Source organism: Cherax quadricarinatus, chromosome 82 (genome assembly GCF_038502225.1).
Source record: "Cherax quadricarinatus isolate ZL_2023a chromosome 82, ASM3850222v1, whole genome shotgun sequence".
NCBI lineage: Eukaryota > Metazoa > Arthropoda > Malacostraca > Decapoda > Parastacidae > Cherax > Cherax quadricarinatus.
The window spans coordinates 4,562,338-4,580,105 of NC_091373.1; the positions used below are offsets into that span (position 1 = coordinate 4,562,338).

The following is a 17,768-nucleotide window of genomic DNA, read 5'->3' on the forward strand; positions in this document are numbered from 1 at the left end:
GGTGTAAGGAAACGTGTCAAAATGTTTCCACCCGCCGGGAATCGAACCCGGGCCCTCCGTGTGTGAAGCGGGAGCTTGAGCCACCAGGCCACCAGGCGTACAGTACAAATCGTGAGTACTTTACTATGATTAGATATACTCTTGAATACGAATAATACAAATATATACAAGTGTATGAATATGTATGTGTGCTCAAAGTGCTTGTAATGTCTCAGTGGGACTTGACTCGAAATAGACCACCATCCACCATCCTCCCTCCCTGACAATAAGTCCTCAAATAATCTATCTTCTCGACCATCAAGGCACTCAAAACAGCTAGCTTGTACAAAATGACGGAACATTCTTCAAACAGCAATAATATACCAAGCAGCCACACAGCGTCAGGAGCAAGGAGACAAAAGAAAAGGCATAAAACTCCCTTAATAATGAATCTAAGTTCAGCATAACCAAATCCACGACTACGACGGTGCATAGATGCCACACGAAGTAGATCAGAAGCTTCAGCTTGGGACCAGGATTGAAGAGCGTTTCCACACGACACACCACCTCTGCAAAACATCAAAACCACAAAGTCTGAATGAGAGGTACATTTCTAACTCACCAGCAAAAACCGTACTCTACCAAAACAGTTTAAATAATGAACACACAGCCAGAGATAAGAGAGATCCCTAGAGAGATGATTCTAGGACTAAAAGGAGATGGAAAGAGAGAGAGGTGTGGACTGCAAGCCTCACATCAAGTGAGATCAAGTGACTTGCCTGTGATACTCCCGTGAAGGTGCAAGGTTCCACCTGACACAAACAAGCAAGTAGTAGTTAGCAAGGCAGTTTGCGATGGCAGACAGCCGATCACAACTTTTCAACAGTGAGCACAGTGAGAAATGTAATATGTTACCTCCTACCTACATACAGAGCTAATATATTATTATTATTATAATCAAGGGGGAAGCGCTAAACCCGGAGGATTATACAGCGCCTGAGGGGGGATGTGGAAGGCATTCAGGCTTAATTCGGGGAACTGGAGCACAGATCCAATTCCCTAAATCAAGAGCCCCTCACCAACATCAAGGAACGTTCCTTGAGGGGACAGAGCAAATATAAAAAGTCAAATAATATAAAGCAAGATACAGTGGTCCCCCGCTTTTCGTAGTTCCCGGCAATCATAAAATTCGCCAATCATAGAGGTATTTTCGTATAAACATGGACTCGCTTTTCATAGGTCGACTCGCGAGTCGTAGTTCGTCCGGGACGTGTACCCACGGCGTGAGCCAGGGCGGCAGCCAGTCTGGCATTGTTTATCAGTGAGCGAAGGTCCCCTCACGTGCTCCAGTGAAATATGTCCGGGTGTTGTGCATGTGTCATTTCATCCTGTCGGTATTATATACAATTCTTGTACTACTACTACTACTACCACTACTACTACCTCCACCTCTTCCTGCCTATATATAGCCGTCCTGCTCCTCCTCTGTTAGTGTGACTTTGTCAATGGTCCAAGTCGGACCGAAACGTCGTCGTAAGCTTCTGTCTTTTATGTGCGGGTTATTTGTGTATCGTTCCAGTCACGGTATTGTGCCTTTTTGTTATTTATTTTCATAATATTCCATTTATTTTAGTGCTTGCAAGTACTAAATAAGCTACCATGGCTCCAAAGAAAGCTCCTAGTGCCAAGCCTGTGGTAAAGAAGGTGAGAAATACGACTGAATTTAAGAAAACCATCATTGAACAATATGAAAGTGGTACAAGTGTGGCCGAACTGTCCAGGATGTATAAGAAACCCTACACAACCTTATGTTCCATAGTGGCCAAGAAAAATGAAATAAAGGATGCTGTTGTTGCAAAGGGAGTAACTATGCTGACAAAAATGAGATCACCAGTACTGGAAGAGGTTGAGAAGTTATTATTGGTGTGGATAAATGAGAAACAATTAGCAGGAGATACTCTTATGACTTCGTTTATTTGTGAAAAGGCTAGGCAGTTGCATGAAGATTTGGTAAAGAAATTGCCTGCAAATAGTGAAGTGAGTGAATTTAAGGCCAGCAAAGGCTGGTTTGAGAGATTTAAGAACCGTACTGGCATACACAGTGTGGTAAGGCATGGTGAGGCTGCCAGTTCGGACCACAAGGCGGCTGAAAAATATGTGCATGAATTCCAGGAGTACATAGAGGCTGAAGGACTGAAACCTGAACAAGTGTTCAATTGTGACGAAACAGGGCTCTTTTGGAAGAAAATGCCAAAGAGGACCTTCATTACACAAGAGGAAAAGGCAATGCCAGGACACAAGCCTATGAAAGACAGGCTGACGCTAATGTTCTGTGCTAATGCTAGTGGGGATTTCAAAGTGAAGTCATTACTAGTGTACCATTCTGAAAATCCCAGAGTGTTCAGGAAAAACAATGTTATGAAGAGTAAATTGTGTGTGTTTTGGAAATCTAATAGTAAGGCATGGGTCACGAGGGAAATTTTCGTCGAGTGGTTCAATGAAGTGTTTGGCCCTAGTGTGAAGGAGTATCTCCTGGAAAAGAAATTGGATCCCAAGTGCCTGCTAGTAATGGACAATGCACCTGCTCATCCTCCAAACTTGGATGACCTAATTTTCGAGGAGTTTGGGTTCATCACAGTAAAGTTCTTGCCCCCGAATACTACTACTCTCCTCCAACCCATGGACCAGCAGGTTATTGCAAACTGTAAAAAACTCTACACAAAAGCATTGTTTCACAGGTGCTTGACTGTGACCACACACATTCACTTGACCCTAAGGGAATTTTGGAGAGAACACTTCAGCATCCTCCACTGCATAACCCTTATAGGTATGGCTTGGGAAGGAGTGACTACCAGGACTTTGAACTCTGCCTGGAGAAAATTGTGGCCAGATTGTGTCGACAAGAGGGATTTTGAAGAATTTGGGACTGACCCTAATGAGCCTATGTCTGTTGTAAAATCAATTTTGGCACTGGAGAGTTCCATGGGGTTGGATGTGAGTTTGGAGGATGTGGAAGAATTGGTGGAAGACCACAATGAAGAGCTCACCACTGAGGAGCTGCAAAAGCTTCAGCAGGAAGAGCAACACATCGCAGCTCAGAATCTTGCTGCAGAGGAGGAGGAAGAGAGATGGAAGAAGGTGCCTTCTTCAGAAATTAAAGAGATTTTTACTATGTGGGGTAAGATGGAAAGCTTTATGGAGAAACATCGCCCTAACAAGGTTGTTGCAAGCCAGGTTGGCAACATGTACAGTGACAAAGTCTTGGGCCATTTTAGGGAAGTGTTAAAGAGACGCCAGAAACAGAGCTCTCTCCTCAGTTATTTTGTGAGACAGGACTCCACTGACCCTCAAGGTGGTCCTAATGGCATTAAGAAACAGAGAAGAGAAGCAACCCCAGAAAAGCAAATGGTACCTGAGGTGTTGATGGAAGGGGATTCCCCTCCCAAACTATAAACAATCCGCTATCTCTCCTCCTCCAGTCTCCCATACACTAAGAAGAATCTCCAATAAAGGTAAGTGTTACGCTGTTAATGTTTCATTCATTTGTAGGTAGTAGGTTGGTAGACAGCAACCACCCAGGGAAGTACTACCGTCCTGCCAGATGACTGTGAAACAGAAACCTGTAACTGTTTTGCATGATGGTAGGATTGCTGGTTTCTTTTTCTGTCTCATAAACACGCTAGATAACAGGGATATCTTGCTACTCCTACTTACACTTTGGTCACACTTCACAGACACGCACATGCATATATATATAAATACATCTAGGTTTTTCTCCTTTTTCTAAATAGTTCTTGTTCTTCTTTATTTCTTCTATTGTCCATGGGGAAGTGGAAAAGAATCTTTCCTCCGTAAGCCATGCGTGTCGTATGAGGCGACTAAAATGCCGGGAGCAATGGGCTAGTAACCCCTTCTCTTGTAGACATTTACTAAAAAAGAGAAGAAGAAAAACTTTATAAAACTGGGATGCTTAAATGTGCGTGGATGTAGTGCGGATGACAAGAAACAGATGATTGCTGATGTTATGAATGAAAAGAAGTTGGATGTCCTGGCCCTAAGCGAAACAAAGCTGAAGGGGGTAGGGGAGTTTCAGTGGGGGGAAATAAATGGGATTAAATCTGGAGTATCTGAGAGTTAGAGCAAAGGAAGGGGTAGCAGTAATGTTAAATGATCAGTTATGGAAGGAGAAAAGAGAATATGAATGTGTAAATTCAAGAATTATGTGGATTAAAGTAAAGGTTGGATGCGAAAAGTGGGTCATAATATGCGTGTATGCACCTGGAGAAGAGAGGAATGTAGAGGAGAGAGAGAGATTTTGGGAGATGTTAAGTGAATGTATAGGAGCCTTTGAACCAAGTGAGAGGGTAATTGTGGTAGGGGACCTGAATGCTAAAGTAGGAGAAACTTTTAGAGAGGGTGTGGTAGGTAAGTTTGGGGTGTCAGGTGTAAATGATAATGGGAGCCCTTTGATTGAACTTTGTATAGAAAGGGGTTTAGTTATAGGTAATACATATTTTAAGAAAAAGAGGATAAATAAGTATACAAGATATGATGTAGGGTGAAATGACAGTAGTTTGTTGGATTATGTATTGGTAGATAAAAGACTGTTGAGTAGACTTCAGGATGTACATGTTTATAGAGGGGCCACAGATATATCAGATCACTTTCTAGTTGTAGCTACACTGAGAGTAAAAGGTAGATGGGATACAAGGAGAATAGAAGCATCAGGGAAGAGAGAGGTGAAGGTTTATAAACTAAAAGAGGAGGCAGTTAGGGTAAGATATAAACAGCTATTGGAGGATAGATGGGCTAATGAGAGCATAGGCAATGGGGTCGAAGAGGTATGGGGTAGGTTTAAAAATGTAGTGTTAGAGTGTTCAGCAGAAGTTTGTGGTTACAGGAAAGTGGGTGCGGGAGGGAAGAGGAGCGATTGGTGGAATGATGATGTAAAGAGAGTAGTAAGGGAGAAAAAGTTAGCATATGAGAAGTTTTTACAAAGTAGAAGTGATGCAAGGAGGGAAGAGTATATGGAGAAAAGGAGAGAGGTTAAGAGAGTGGTGAAGCAATGTAAAAAGAGAGCAAATGAGAGAGTGGGTGAGATGTTATCAACAAATTTTGTTGAAAATAAGAAAAAGTTTTGGAGTGAGATTAACAAGTTAAGAAAGCCTAGAGAACAAATGGATTTGTCAGTTAAAAATAGGAGAGGAGAGTTATTAAATGGAGAGTTAGAGGTATTGGGAAGATGGAGGGAATATTTTGAGGAATTGTTAAATGTTGATGAAGATAGGGAAGCTGTGATTTCTTGTATAGGACAAGGAGGAATAACATCTTGTAGGAGTGAGATAAGAGATAAGATAAGATAAGATTTCGTTCGGATTTTTAACCCCGGAGGGTTAGCCACCCAGGATAACCCAAGAAAGTCAGTGCGTCATCGAGGACTGTCTAACTTATTTCCATTGGGGTCCTTAATCTTGTCCCCCAGGATGCGACCCACACCAGTCGACTAACACCCAGGTACCTATTTGCTGCTAGGTGAACAGGACAACAGGTGTAAGGAAACGTGTCGAAATGTTTCCACCCGCCGGGAATCGAACCCGGGCCCTCCGTGTGTGAAGCGGGAGCTTTAGCCACCAGGCCACCAGCACCATACCTGGCCACCAGCACCGGTTGTGAGTGTGGGGGAAGTTCGTGAGGCAGTAGGTAAAATGAAAGGGGGTAAGGCAGCCGGGATTGATGGGATAAAGATAGAAATGTTAAAAGCAGGTGGGGATATAGTTTTGGAGTGGTTGGTGCAATTATTTAATAAATGTATGGAAGAGGGTAAGGTACCTAGGGATTGGCAGAGAGCATGCATAGTTCCTTTGTATAAAGGCAAAGGGGATAAAAGAGAGTGCAAAAATTATAGGGGGATAAGTCTGCTGAGTATACCTGGTAAAGTGTATGGTAGAGTTATTATTGAAAGAATTAAGAGTAAGACGGAGAATAGGATAGCAGATGAACAAGGAGGCTTTAGGAAAGGTAGGGGGTGTGTGTGGACCAGGTGTTTACAGTGAAACATATAAGTGAACAGTATTTAGATAAGGCTAAAGAGGTCTTTGTGGCATTTATGGATTTGGAAAAGGCATATGACAGGGTGGATAGGGGGGCAATGTGGCAGATGTTGCAAGTGTATGGTGTAGGAGGTAGGTTACTGAAAGCAGTGAAGAGTTTTTACGAGGATAGTGAGGCTCAAGTTAGAGTATGTAGGAAAGAGGGAAATTATTTCCCAGTAAAAGTAGGCCTTAGACAAGGATGTGTGATGTCACCGTGGTTGTTTAATATATTTATAGATGGGGTTGTAAGAGAAGTAAATGCGAGGGTTTTGGCAAGAGGCGTGGAGTTAAAAGATAAAGAATCACACGCAAAGTGGGAGTTGTCATAGCTGCTCTTTGCTGATGACACTGTGCTCTTGGGAGATTCTGAAGAGAAGTTGCAGAGATTGGTGGATGAATTTGGTAGGGTGTGCAAAAGAAGAAAATTAAAGGTGAATACAGGAAAGAGTAAGGTTATGAGGATAACAAAAAGATTAGGTGATGAAAGATTGAATATCAGATTGGAGGGAGAGAGTATGGAGAAGGTGAATGTATTCAGATATTTGGGAGTGGACGTGTCAGCGGATGGGTCTATGAAAGATGAGGTGAATCATAGAATTGATGAGGGGAAAAGAGTGAGTGGTGCACTTAGGAGTCTGTGGAGACAAAGAACTTTGTCCTTGGAGGCAAAGAGGGGAATGTATGAGAGTATAGTTTTACCAACGCTCTTATATGGGTGTGAAGCATGGGTGATGAATGTTGCAGCGAGGAGAAGGCTGGAGGCAGTGGAGATGTCATGTCTGAGGGCAATGTGTGGTGTGAATATAATGCAGAGAATTCGTAGTTTGGAAGTTAGGAGGAGGTGCGGGATTACCAAAACTGTTGTCCAGAGGGCTGAGGAAGGGTTGTTGAGGTGGTTCGGACATGTAGAGAGAATGGAGCGAAACAGAATGACTTCAAGAGTGTATCAGTCTGTAGTGGAAGGAAGGCGGGGTAGGGGTCGGCCTAGGAAAGGTTGGAGAGAGGGGGTAAAGGAGGTTTTGTGTGCGAGGGGCTTGGACTTCCAGCAGGCATGCGTGAGCGTGTTTGATAGGAGTGAATGGAGACAAATGGTTTTTAATACTTGACGTGCTGTTGGAGTGTGAGCGAAGTAACATTTATGAAGGGGTTCAGGGAAACCGGCAGGCCGGACTTGGGTCCTGGAGATGGGAAGTACAGTGCCTGCACTCTGAAGGAGGGGTGTTAATGTTGCAATTTAAAAACTGTAGTGTAAAGCACCCTTCTGGCAAGACAGTGATGGAGTGAATGATGGTTTAAGTTTTTCTTTTTCGGGCCACCGTGCCTTGGTGGGAATCGGCCAGTGTGATAATAAAATAAAATAAATCATTTTCCATTGTATTGTTTATGTACTACATGCATATTTCATGTTAAAAATTTTTTTGTTTTAATACTTCTGGGTGTCAGGAACGGATTAATTGTATTTACATTATTTCTTATGGGGAAAATTGATTCGTAAATCGTAAATTTCGTTTGTAGTAACGGCTCCAGGAACGGATTAATTACAAACAACGAGGGACCACTGTATTTTCATTTTACCTATTAATGAAAATATCGGCAATATAAAATTATATGAATAGGTAAATATATACATACAATACACACTATAAACATTGGATCCCATTCAGGGAGCGCAATAAGTACAATAAAACAGCCGAATGATAATGAACGAGAGACCAAAGTCATTGCAGTTGTTTTTTCACATTAAATAAGCCAGCAGTAATAGCCTGGTTGATCAGGCTCTGATCCACCGTGAGGCCTGGTCATGGATCAGCCACAGGGGTGTTGACCCCTAGAACACCCTCCAATCAAAATGAAGCACTAAACTTACAAGGGTCATACATCCAGCCTGAGTGAGTGCCTCCAATCAGGTGTGGAAACATGACACAAGTTCAACTGAGGGCAAGCTCTCACCCAGTTAGTTGATTTACAAATCTTGCAGCCAATCCGTGTGAAAAACTACAACCTGACTGCCAGTTTGGCTGGAACAAGGTGCTCACAAATGGAGGTATGATGAACTCAAAATAAATTGTAAGGTACTCGGCGCATGCCACACTGAATTCACACGAGCTGTGAAGGCTCTCCCTACATTTTGAAGCTCAGCAATATTACATACTGTTATGCAGTGACCACATGTGCAATTATAATCATGGGGGAGCGCTAAACCCGTAGGATTATATAGCGCATGTGGGGGAGGACGGAAGGTATTCAGACTCGATCCAGGGAACCGGAGCACAAATCCAATTCCCTAGTATTATTATAATAAAAAAAAGGTGCTAAACCTACAAGGGTCATACAGCTCCTCCAATTCCCTAGTTCAAGAGCCCCTCACCAGCATCAAGGACCCTCCCTTGAGAGGTTTCTTACATATGACTTACCCTTTACTGAGTGGTTCAAGTTTGTTGTACTCCAATTTTTTTTCATTTCCTCCATTTTTCTGTGGTTAACTAAAAATTGTCCTCATTGAACATCCTGTTGTTGTCAGTGGCCTGCTGGAAGACTTGGTTTATGTCACCTCTGAGGCTCGCTGTCTTTTCTGTGATTGCCACTTTCATAAAAATTCTAGTATAATCTGCAAAGGATGACAATGCTGAGTTATGCCCGTTTATGCCAGATACAGCAATGTCAAAGAGAAGTAGGCGAGTACTGTGCCTTCAGGACAGAACTTTTCACTATAGCATTCCCTGATTACACTGGTTACTGTTAAGAAGTTAAATATCCATCTGCTCACCTTCCCAGTTATTCCATTTGCATTCATTTTGTATTCAATTACCCCATTCGGCACTTATCCAAGATCTTTGCAAAGTCAGTGTACACTACCTCTGCGCTTTGCTTGTCTTGAAGTACATCCAAGACCATGATATAGTAGCCCAGCAATTGCGAAAGGTAGGAATGACCTGTTCTGAACACACGTTGATCTGGGTTGTGCAAGTGGTGTGATTCCCCATGATTGGTATTATTATTATAATCAAGGGGGAAGCGCTAAACCCGGAGGATTATACAGCACCTGGGGGCGGGGTGCATGTGGAAGGCATTCAGGCTTAATTCGGGGAACTGGAGCACAGATCCAATTCCCTAAATCAAGAGCCCCTCACCAACATCAAGGAACCTTCCCTGAGGGGCCCATAATTGGTAATCTTGCTTCTTAAAATGTTTTTAAAAACCTTGATAATGTGGGATGTTAGAGCTATTTATTGGTTTATAGTTTTTTGGGGTAGGGCAATATCAGTGGTTTTTATGACTGGAATGACTCCAATATCAATTTCCACCAGTCTGGACCTGGAGAGGAATCCGTGGGTTTGCAATCAATGACCTCTTGGAAGTTAAATGGCGCTTGAGCTACTTATATCAGATATTTGAGAGATGTCTTTAGCATTTTGTGTCTCATTCTTGAAGAACTCATTTGGGTTGTCAACCTTCAGGCCGATTAGTAGTTCAATGAACACCGAGTCATGCTAAGACATGAACATTCACTTATTTCTTACTTTAATGTGATCCTTGACAGCAATATATGCAGACTTCTTTCAACAAACTGGCCATATCCCACCGAAGCAGGGTGGCCCAAAAAGAAAAATTAAAGTTTCTCTTTTTAACTTTAATAATGTATACAGGAGAAAGGGTTACTACCCACTTGCTCCCGGCATTTTAGTCGCCTCTTACGACATGCATGGTTTATGGAGGAAAAATTCTGTTCCACTTCCCCATGAAGTTAAATGTAGACATTTATATTTTTTTTATACTTAACTTGTAACTTCTCTCTATTTTTAAGTTACTATTAATACTGTACCATGTATCCATTACAAAATTAAAAAATAAAACAATGTACAATTTAAGTAAAGTTTTGCCCAAAGTGCTATGCATTCTATGGCCCTTCAGATTACTTCATGTTTTATACAGAAATTTTGAAATAAAGGTTTTTGTATTTGTATTGCATGACAGTTAAAATGCTTATAATCTATACAAAAATATATTTAGAAAAATTACATTCTATACAGTACAATACTAACAATTTTCAGTATCAGGCATTTATGTGAAATGATCAAAATTGGAAATACAAATGTGCACTGACAGAGCGATCTTTCAGCAACCCTTTGCTTGTAGCAATAAATATAAGATTCCTAAGGACAGGCATACAAGATAGCTTCATCAATCATGGCATTTTGATCTAGAATGTGACTAGATGAGAGTGCACTTTGGTGAGCTTCTGTAATATGGTGGGCAAGAGTTTCTGGACTTTCAAATACTTCACCACATGTTTCACAGCATGTGCAGTCATCTATCGCAAATATACTGGTTACGATTTCTTGATCATTGGAAGAGTCCAGAGTACCAGTCATTATGTCAATGCTGCTGCTACATATTTCGATATGATCTAAAAATTCCCCTCGTGAATTAAAATCAGTTGTGCCACAATTGCTGCATCTCCTGCAAGTTTCAAGGTGAGCCATAAATTCTTCATGAGTTGGGAAGTTTGAAGCTCCACAGTCATTACACTTTGTTCGATGCCTCATCATGTGTTCTTTCCAAAGTTCAGGAGCAATCACTTCTTTGCAAAATTTGCATATATTTTTGGTTGGATCTTCTTTCCTTCGAACCTTTGTCATATGCTCCCTTAAACACATTATGTTTTTGAATACTTTGTTACAATGATCACAAGTCACTGCAGATCCACCATGCTTTCGATTTTTGTGAGCTGGTAAGGATGATTTTGTAACAAGTACTCCACAGATATGACATGGTACATAATCATTTTCTAAATGAGTGTGCTTGAGATGTCTTTGGAGATTGAGCACAGATTTTCCACATAATTTGCACTGCTCCCTCTGTTTATCACTCTTTATTTGTAATGATGATGTATCAATGTTTTCAATCATGAATCTTTTATAAAGTCCCTTACCACATTCCAAACACTTTTTGTGATGACCTGGATCAGTTCCACTCACTATTTCTAATTCTGTTGGACTTTTAATATCTCCACAATTATTGCACTTGAGATCTTTACTCCTGCCCAAGCTCCCACCATTTTGATGTCTCTCTAAATGAACTTCAAAATGTTTTCTTTCACTAAAGTTTTTATCACACATTTCACAATGAAACTTTGGTGCTTCAACATGAGTTCGGAAATGCTTTTCAAAACTATACCTAATGTAATATTTTTTTGGACAATATGGGCATTCATAAACTTCATCTTTTGTATGCAGTCCTATGTGTATTTTTAAATTGACAAGACTCTTGAAAACCTTCCCACACTGCTCACAGCAAAACTTCTTATTTGGATTATGCTCTTTCATGTGTCTCTCTAAAGAGGTCAAAAATCCAAAATTCTTCCCACAAGTTGCACATTTGAATTTCATCCAGTCAGTTTCTTCATGATATCTCTTCATGTGGGACTGCAAAGTGAGTCTTTTCTGGTATTTTTTTCCGCATAACTTGCAGGTATAGATATTTTCATGGGTGTGCTCTAGAAGAGCTGCCCGAGAATCAAAATCTTCATTACATATGGAGCAAGTAAATGAATCATTAAACTCAGTCGAGAGCTGACTAGCTATACCAGTATCTGTTGACAAGTGATTATCAGATTTTGTATAGATATCAACTACAGAAGCTACTGCATTGGCATCTTTGGATATTTGGGTAGCATCAACTCTAATATTTACATCATGACTATTATCAGATACTTTGTCATCAAATTCATGTGAACTACCAATTGCAGTTTCATTGTCTATAATTTCTTTATGAAGATGCTCGTGTATGTGCTTTTCACAATCTTTAAAATTAAATGACTTCAAGCACAAAAAACATTCATAACCATCAAAAGATTCTACAATTGAAGATCTGTCAAATTCCTTTGAATCTTCTACAATCTCATTAGTGGTTGGCATAACTAGATCTTCAATTACATTTGTAATTTTACAGTCTAATTCTTTTTTAATTTCAAGTAATTTGACTGAATTTCTAGTATTTTCAGCCAGAGAACGTTTACAGGAATCATCCTTCACGATAGGATCAGAGGTGTCAAAATTAGATTTGTTTATCTGTTTGCGTTTTCTTCCTCTTCTTTCCCCAGTAGTCACAATCGGAATGGAATTCTCATTCCAATATTTATGACTATTTAAGTCATCTGTGTCCACTTGATGTCTTCCAGGTATATCATAGTATTCAAATGTACCATCTTCTGCTTTTATTTTGATGGTTCTTCCAGAGCGTGTCCTGGTGATGTTGGGCATGACTGCATCTGCTTCCTCATCTTCATCCTCGGAGAAAAGAGGAGGATCAACTAGTCCTTCCAAGTCATCCTCCTCCTCAGAAAGTTCAGGTTCACCTAATAATTTCTTTCTGCTGACTATTTTGGATGGAATATAATCATCATTTTCTGCATTCTTTTTGGGACGCCCACGTCGTTTTTTTGGAGAATTATCAGCCACACTGATATTTTGCATGATATATTTATTAGATCGAGACATTGCCTTTTTATAATCCATAATAAAAGTATTAGGATTTGGGATGTCAATAGTTCTCTTAACTACAGCTCTCATTTGCCTGTTAATAAGTCTAGTTTTACTGGTATCTCCTGTGTATAATGATGGACTGCTGTTGTCTTGTGCTGTAAACAATTCTCTGTTGAACCTGAAAATAAAATGTCATTAAGTGATACAGTAGGGGATGGATGATAAACAGAAATCTTGCTATTATGTGCCATGAAAAGTTATAGAATCAGTTAACCTACAAAATCTAGGTACAGTGGTACCCTGAGTTTTGTACATAATTTGTTCCCGAAGGCTGTTAGTGTGCCATTACCAAATGAATTTGTTCCCATAAGCAGTGATGTAAATTAGATTTGTCCGTTTCAGATCCCCAAAAATACACTTACATAATTGTTTGAGTTGGGAGCTGTACAAAACTCGGGGTACCACTGTACTAGACTCTGAAGAATTTTTCCCCACCAACCTAAGTTGGGCCATTAAGCCAATGCGTTAAGGGTGTTTGTGAGGCCACAGCTCCTCCCTCCTCTAATGTCACCCATGCCATTTAAGAGTTGATTCCAGTGCAAGCTTATGCTAATATATCATTCAAAGACTGTGTGACAAAGGGTAAACAAACTTTTTTGCCAATTATTTGGCAGGCTAACAAGGCAATTTGGATGATTGAGGCTGTTTGTTAAATGGTTCAGATCAGGCATTAATTTATTTCTGAGGGAAGATACACTTAGCCTGCATTCAGGGTTCTTGTTCTTGATCATTCCTGCAGTCATCCTGTGATCCTACAGTCTCTGGACCAAGCAATGATGCCTTATTGCCAACTGCATCAAGTAATGTTAAGCAAAATAGACCAGAAATGGATTACAGAATATACAACTACTCCAAAACAGCAATCAACTACTGACAATTCGGCATCCATGTCAAAATAAGAACCACAACCATCCACCTCAGCCCAATAGGCCCATTTCAACCCTCTCCACACTTTTCCATATGTATATGTATGTATGTACATATTACATAATTCTCTCAAATTCACTTAAATATTTCTCTGCCTGTGTAAAATGACCATATTAAATTTTGGGAAAGCACTTAACTGGTTAGGGTTGCACAGAGCGTGGGGAATGGGAGGTAATCAAGTTTGATTCAAGCAAAGTAAGGAAGAGTAGCTCCAATTTTTTGGATCAGAATATTAAAGAGTTCTTCACAAGTATCAAGACACCCTTCTTAAAAAGAGCAAAATTACTAAATAATATCTCTCACCATTGTATTAGAATGTAAACCAACTTTTGCATTAAATACAGACTGTAGTAACTTACTTAACAACAATAGCATCAGGATCCTCAGCAGTAGGGTTAGTATAACAAGGTGAAGTTTTATTTTCCTTAACTTCAATAACTTGTCTTGATTGTTGATTCTTTTCATGCAAATTTTTAACTTGACGGCTTTGAATTTGAAGGTGATCTGCATTGTCCGTTGGTCCCAATTCAATAATTTCTTCATCCATTAGGTCTACTCTAACAGACAGTCCTGAAATTGAAACATTCATAATTTTTATTAAATGCAATCTGAAAGTAGGGTAGGAATATGTTGAGTATATATATATATACATATACATATACATATGCAATAAGATCACAGTAAACAGGTGATATCACAATGTGCAGAATAGCCACTGTGAAAAAATAGTGAAATTCCAAGCGCTTTCGTGATTTCTCACACTATCAAGGAACTACAAAAATAAAAGATTAACAGGAAGACGTATAAGGACAGGACTACACCTCGTAGTCTTGTCCTTGTATGCCTTCCTGTTCCTTGATAATGTGAGAGATCACAAAAGCACTTGGAATTTCCTTATTTTTCACAGTGGTTCCTTTGCACATATACATATGTATATACATACATACACACACATCCAGTTGACTGTAAAGACAACTCATAATCGGAAGGACCTAAGGTTGACTCCCATGCAAGACGAGATGTATGAGCAAGTCTCATTACACCTGCTGCCCCTGGTCACCTTGCAGTGGGTCACATACTGGAAAGTGGTAATACAGCATAGATGAGGATATGCTATGAAATGAAGTGAGGTACAACAAACGCTCTTAGTTTGTCAACTGTGTGAAAAAATGTGACTGGATGTTGCAGTGTACACTTAAACTTCAATTTAACAGACTAATAAGGGAAATGTCTGAGTGACTGTTAACTCTGAATGTTAAAAAGTAGCAAGAGCATTACATTATGTACATAATGCATTATATTCATAAAGAATCACTACAAACACAATTATGCATATAGTGTACTGTAATAAACACTGAAGATAAGTGTTGATACAATTTAGGTAACAGATTTTGTGTTACTTCAATAGTTCACTATTAATATGGGGGGCGCTAAACCCGTAGGGATTATAAAACTCCTGTGGGGTGGGGGGGAAGGGTATTCAGCCTTAATTCAGGAAACTGGAGCACAAATCCAATTCCTTAGATCAAGAGCCCCTCACCAGCATCAATGTATTATACTCCTTGAGGGGTATAGTTTATTATTACTGCATATTCATGGAAAATACACTGAACTTGTGAAGACCATTTAAGACTACATGATAGAGGTGAATGAGATGGCAGGGAGAAGAGGTATAGGTATGAAAGGGAGGATACTGGCAGAGATGAGGGTAATCTCTATCAGTTAAGAAATTAGTATAGAGATCACAAACCAAAATTATTATAATTTCCTTCATAGGGAAGCACTAAACCCAGAGGTCATACAGTGCCTGGCAAACTGAAAAAAATCAGGTTTCATCCAATGATAATGATGGTAGTCATATACCTAAAGCTTCAGCCACTTCCACATCAAATCTCGGCTGTTGTTGTCGTTGTTCTCCCTTAGTCTGCTCTTCTTCATTTTCATTACCAACCTCTGCTGGAGGATCATTTAATGGCAGCGGCAAGTTCTTCAGTTTGAGAATGGCACGTGACAGCTCCGCTAGCGAGTGCCGACGAATGTTGTGAGTGTGGTACTTGTAAACTGAAGGCACCATAATCCCACATATTATGCATTCCAGCTGAGCATTTACTGCCATTTTTTCCTTCATGTTCCTGAAAATTTTAAATTTTGAATTTAGTGCTACTTTTTACAAAATATTCATACTGTATACTACATGTTTATATGATGTATAGTATGCAGTATACTGTATAAATGTATTGAAACAAATTTAAAATAGTATTCAGAAAAATAAGTCACAACACAGAGACTGGACAAATTCACAATATTTATAATTAGTGTAGTGGCAGTACTGAGCAATTGGGATTAATAACCTGAAACTTGCACTTTAAAAACAATTTACATTCTATTTTAAATTTTTGCTTATCTACAGCAGCATTTTAAAAGGCAGAGTGGGAAAGAAAATATACAAGGGCGATACAGTGCTACAAATTTCTAAGGATAAGGTAAAATGTCCAAATTTGTGATTCCTCAAAGGAGATTCCCTGATGCCAGTGACTCTTGATCTTAATTCGAGGAATTAGACCTGCTCTCCCCTTCCTCAGACTGAACCTTAATGCCTCCCATTCCCCAGCTGTATGAACCTTACAGGTTTAGTACTCCCCCCCATAAATGTGGTATTAATTATAATCTAAATTTGTGAGGGCCATAGTCAAGTTGGTGCTTTACATTATATGAACATGTTACTATTGTTATAATCATTGGGTAAAACTAGATAATTTAAGATTTTGTATAGGTTTTTAACCCCAGAAGTTAGCCACCCAGGATAACCCAAGAAAGGCAGTGCATTATCGAGGAACTGTCTATTGGGGTCCTCGATATTGTCCCCCAGGATGCAACACACACAAGTTAACTAACACTTAGGTACCTACTTGCTTGCTAGGTGAATGGGACAACAGGTGTAAGGAAACACATCCAATGTTTCCACCCTTTCCAGGGATCAAACCACAGACACTCAGTGTGAAGAGAGAGCATTGCCTACCAGGCCACGGGGCACCTTGCCAAGCCGCAGGCAAGGTGGCCCATAAGGGTCATATAGCACCAGTAGAATGAGAAGAAATCATACTCACTCCGAGAAAGAATGTAGTTCCAATTCCTTGGATCGAGTCTTTATATTTTTACTTCCTGGGGGAGTGCTAAACCCATATGGGTCACACAGCATCTTGTGGAATGGGAATTATCATCATCATCATAACGAAGTGCTAAATCCGTAAGGATCTGTGGAATGGGAAGCCATCAGAATTAATGGCTTGGTTGATTGCCTCCTCAGTTCACACACTGAGGGATTGGGATTATTATTATTATTGCAATCTGAACTAAGTACTAAACCCACAAGTCATACAACGCTACTGAGGGATTGGGAATTGATTACAACGACTCCAACGAAAATCAAGTAACTGACTTTTTTGGGTTATCCTAGGAAATTTACACACATGTTAAACTATGTATGATAATTGTACTTATGTGCACCTATACCTAAATAAACTTACTAATTCCTGCATGGGTGAAACACTGGGCATGTTTCCTTACACCTGCTGTCCTTGTTCACCTAGAAGTAGGTAGGTACCTGAGTGTTAGTCAATTGGTGTGGGTGGCATCCTGGGGGACATGATTAAGGACCAGAACAGAAATAAGAGACAGTTCCCAATGACACCCTGGGGTGCTAACCCTCCAGGTTAAAAATCTCAACAAAAATCTTTTCTTACATTGCCTTGGGTGATGGAGGTGTGGAGATTAAGTTTATTAAGGTATAGGTACACATTATAACAAATTATCATAAATAGCATCATATGTGTAGATTACCTAGGATAACAAAAAAAAAAAAAAAAAAAAAAAAAAAAAAAAGGCCAAGTAACTTTTGATCCAGGGTAAATCCAATACCCTGGGTCAAGAGCCCCTCACTAGCATCAAGGCACCTCCCTGGCGAGGTTAAAAAAAATCATGTCACAATTAAGCGCTAAACCCACAGGGGTCCTACAGCGCTGCTCAACGATCATAAAGCCATTAACATAAGTAGGCCTAGTGAAAACCCTGACTAGACAACCCATATTTACCAAAATTATTTTCTTTTCGGTAATTTCCAGCCAGAAGATATATGCAACTGACCCGAGAGTAACTGTAAGGTGGGCAAGGCAATGATGTCAGCAGCTCCAACACAACGTCCCTTCATGACATCAACAACACTACT

The 17,768-nt window shown here is 40.0% G+C and overlaps 2 protein-coding genes across 4 annotated transcripts; one reads left to right on the forward strand and one right to left on the reverse strand.

The window, feature by feature from the left end:
• The first annotated feature begins 1,346 nt into the window (after positions 1 to 1,346).
• LOC138855132 (tigger transposable element-derived protein 1-like) lies at positions 1,347 to 12,660 on the forward strand. Its single transcript, XM_070102542.1, has 2 exons — positions 1,347 to 3,491; positions 12,310 to 12,660. The coding sequence occupies exon 1, from the start codon at positions 1,639 to 1,641 to the stop codon at positions 3,430 to 3,432; it is 1,794 nt and encodes a 597-aa protein (XP_069958643.1). The 5' UTR covers positions 1,347 to 1,638; the 3' UTR covers positions 3,433 to 3,491; positions 12,310 to 12,660.
• Positions 10,056 to 17,768, reverse strand: LOC128702871 (zinc finger protein 37 homolog). Of its 3 annotated transcripts, XM_070102539.1 has the most exons (5): positions 17,687 to 17,768; positions 16,651 to 16,798; positions 15,407 to 15,675; positions 13,903 to 14,113; positions 10,056 to 12,734 (listed from the first exon to the last, which is right to left on the reverse strand). In XM_070102539.1, exons 2-5 carry the CDS (start codon positions 16,740 to 16,742, stop codon positions 10,226 to 10,228), a joined length of 3,081 nt encoding a protein of 1,026 aa, XP_069958640.1. In that variant the 5' UTR covers positions 16,743 to 16,798; positions 17,687 to 17,768; the 3' UTR covers positions 10,056 to 10,225. The 3 variants fall into 3 exon arrangements, with proteins under 3 accessions (XP_069958640.1, XP_069958641.1, XP_069958642.1); XM_070102540.1 differs by lacking the exons at positions 16,651 to 16,798; positions 17,687 to 17,768 and adding an exon at positions 14,491 to 14,621 and having other exon boundaries at positions 15,407 to 15,542; XM_070102541.1 differs by lacking the exons at positions 16,651 to 16,798; positions 17,687 to 17,768 and adding an exon at positions 14,487 to 14,621 and having other exon boundaries at positions 15,407 to 15,542.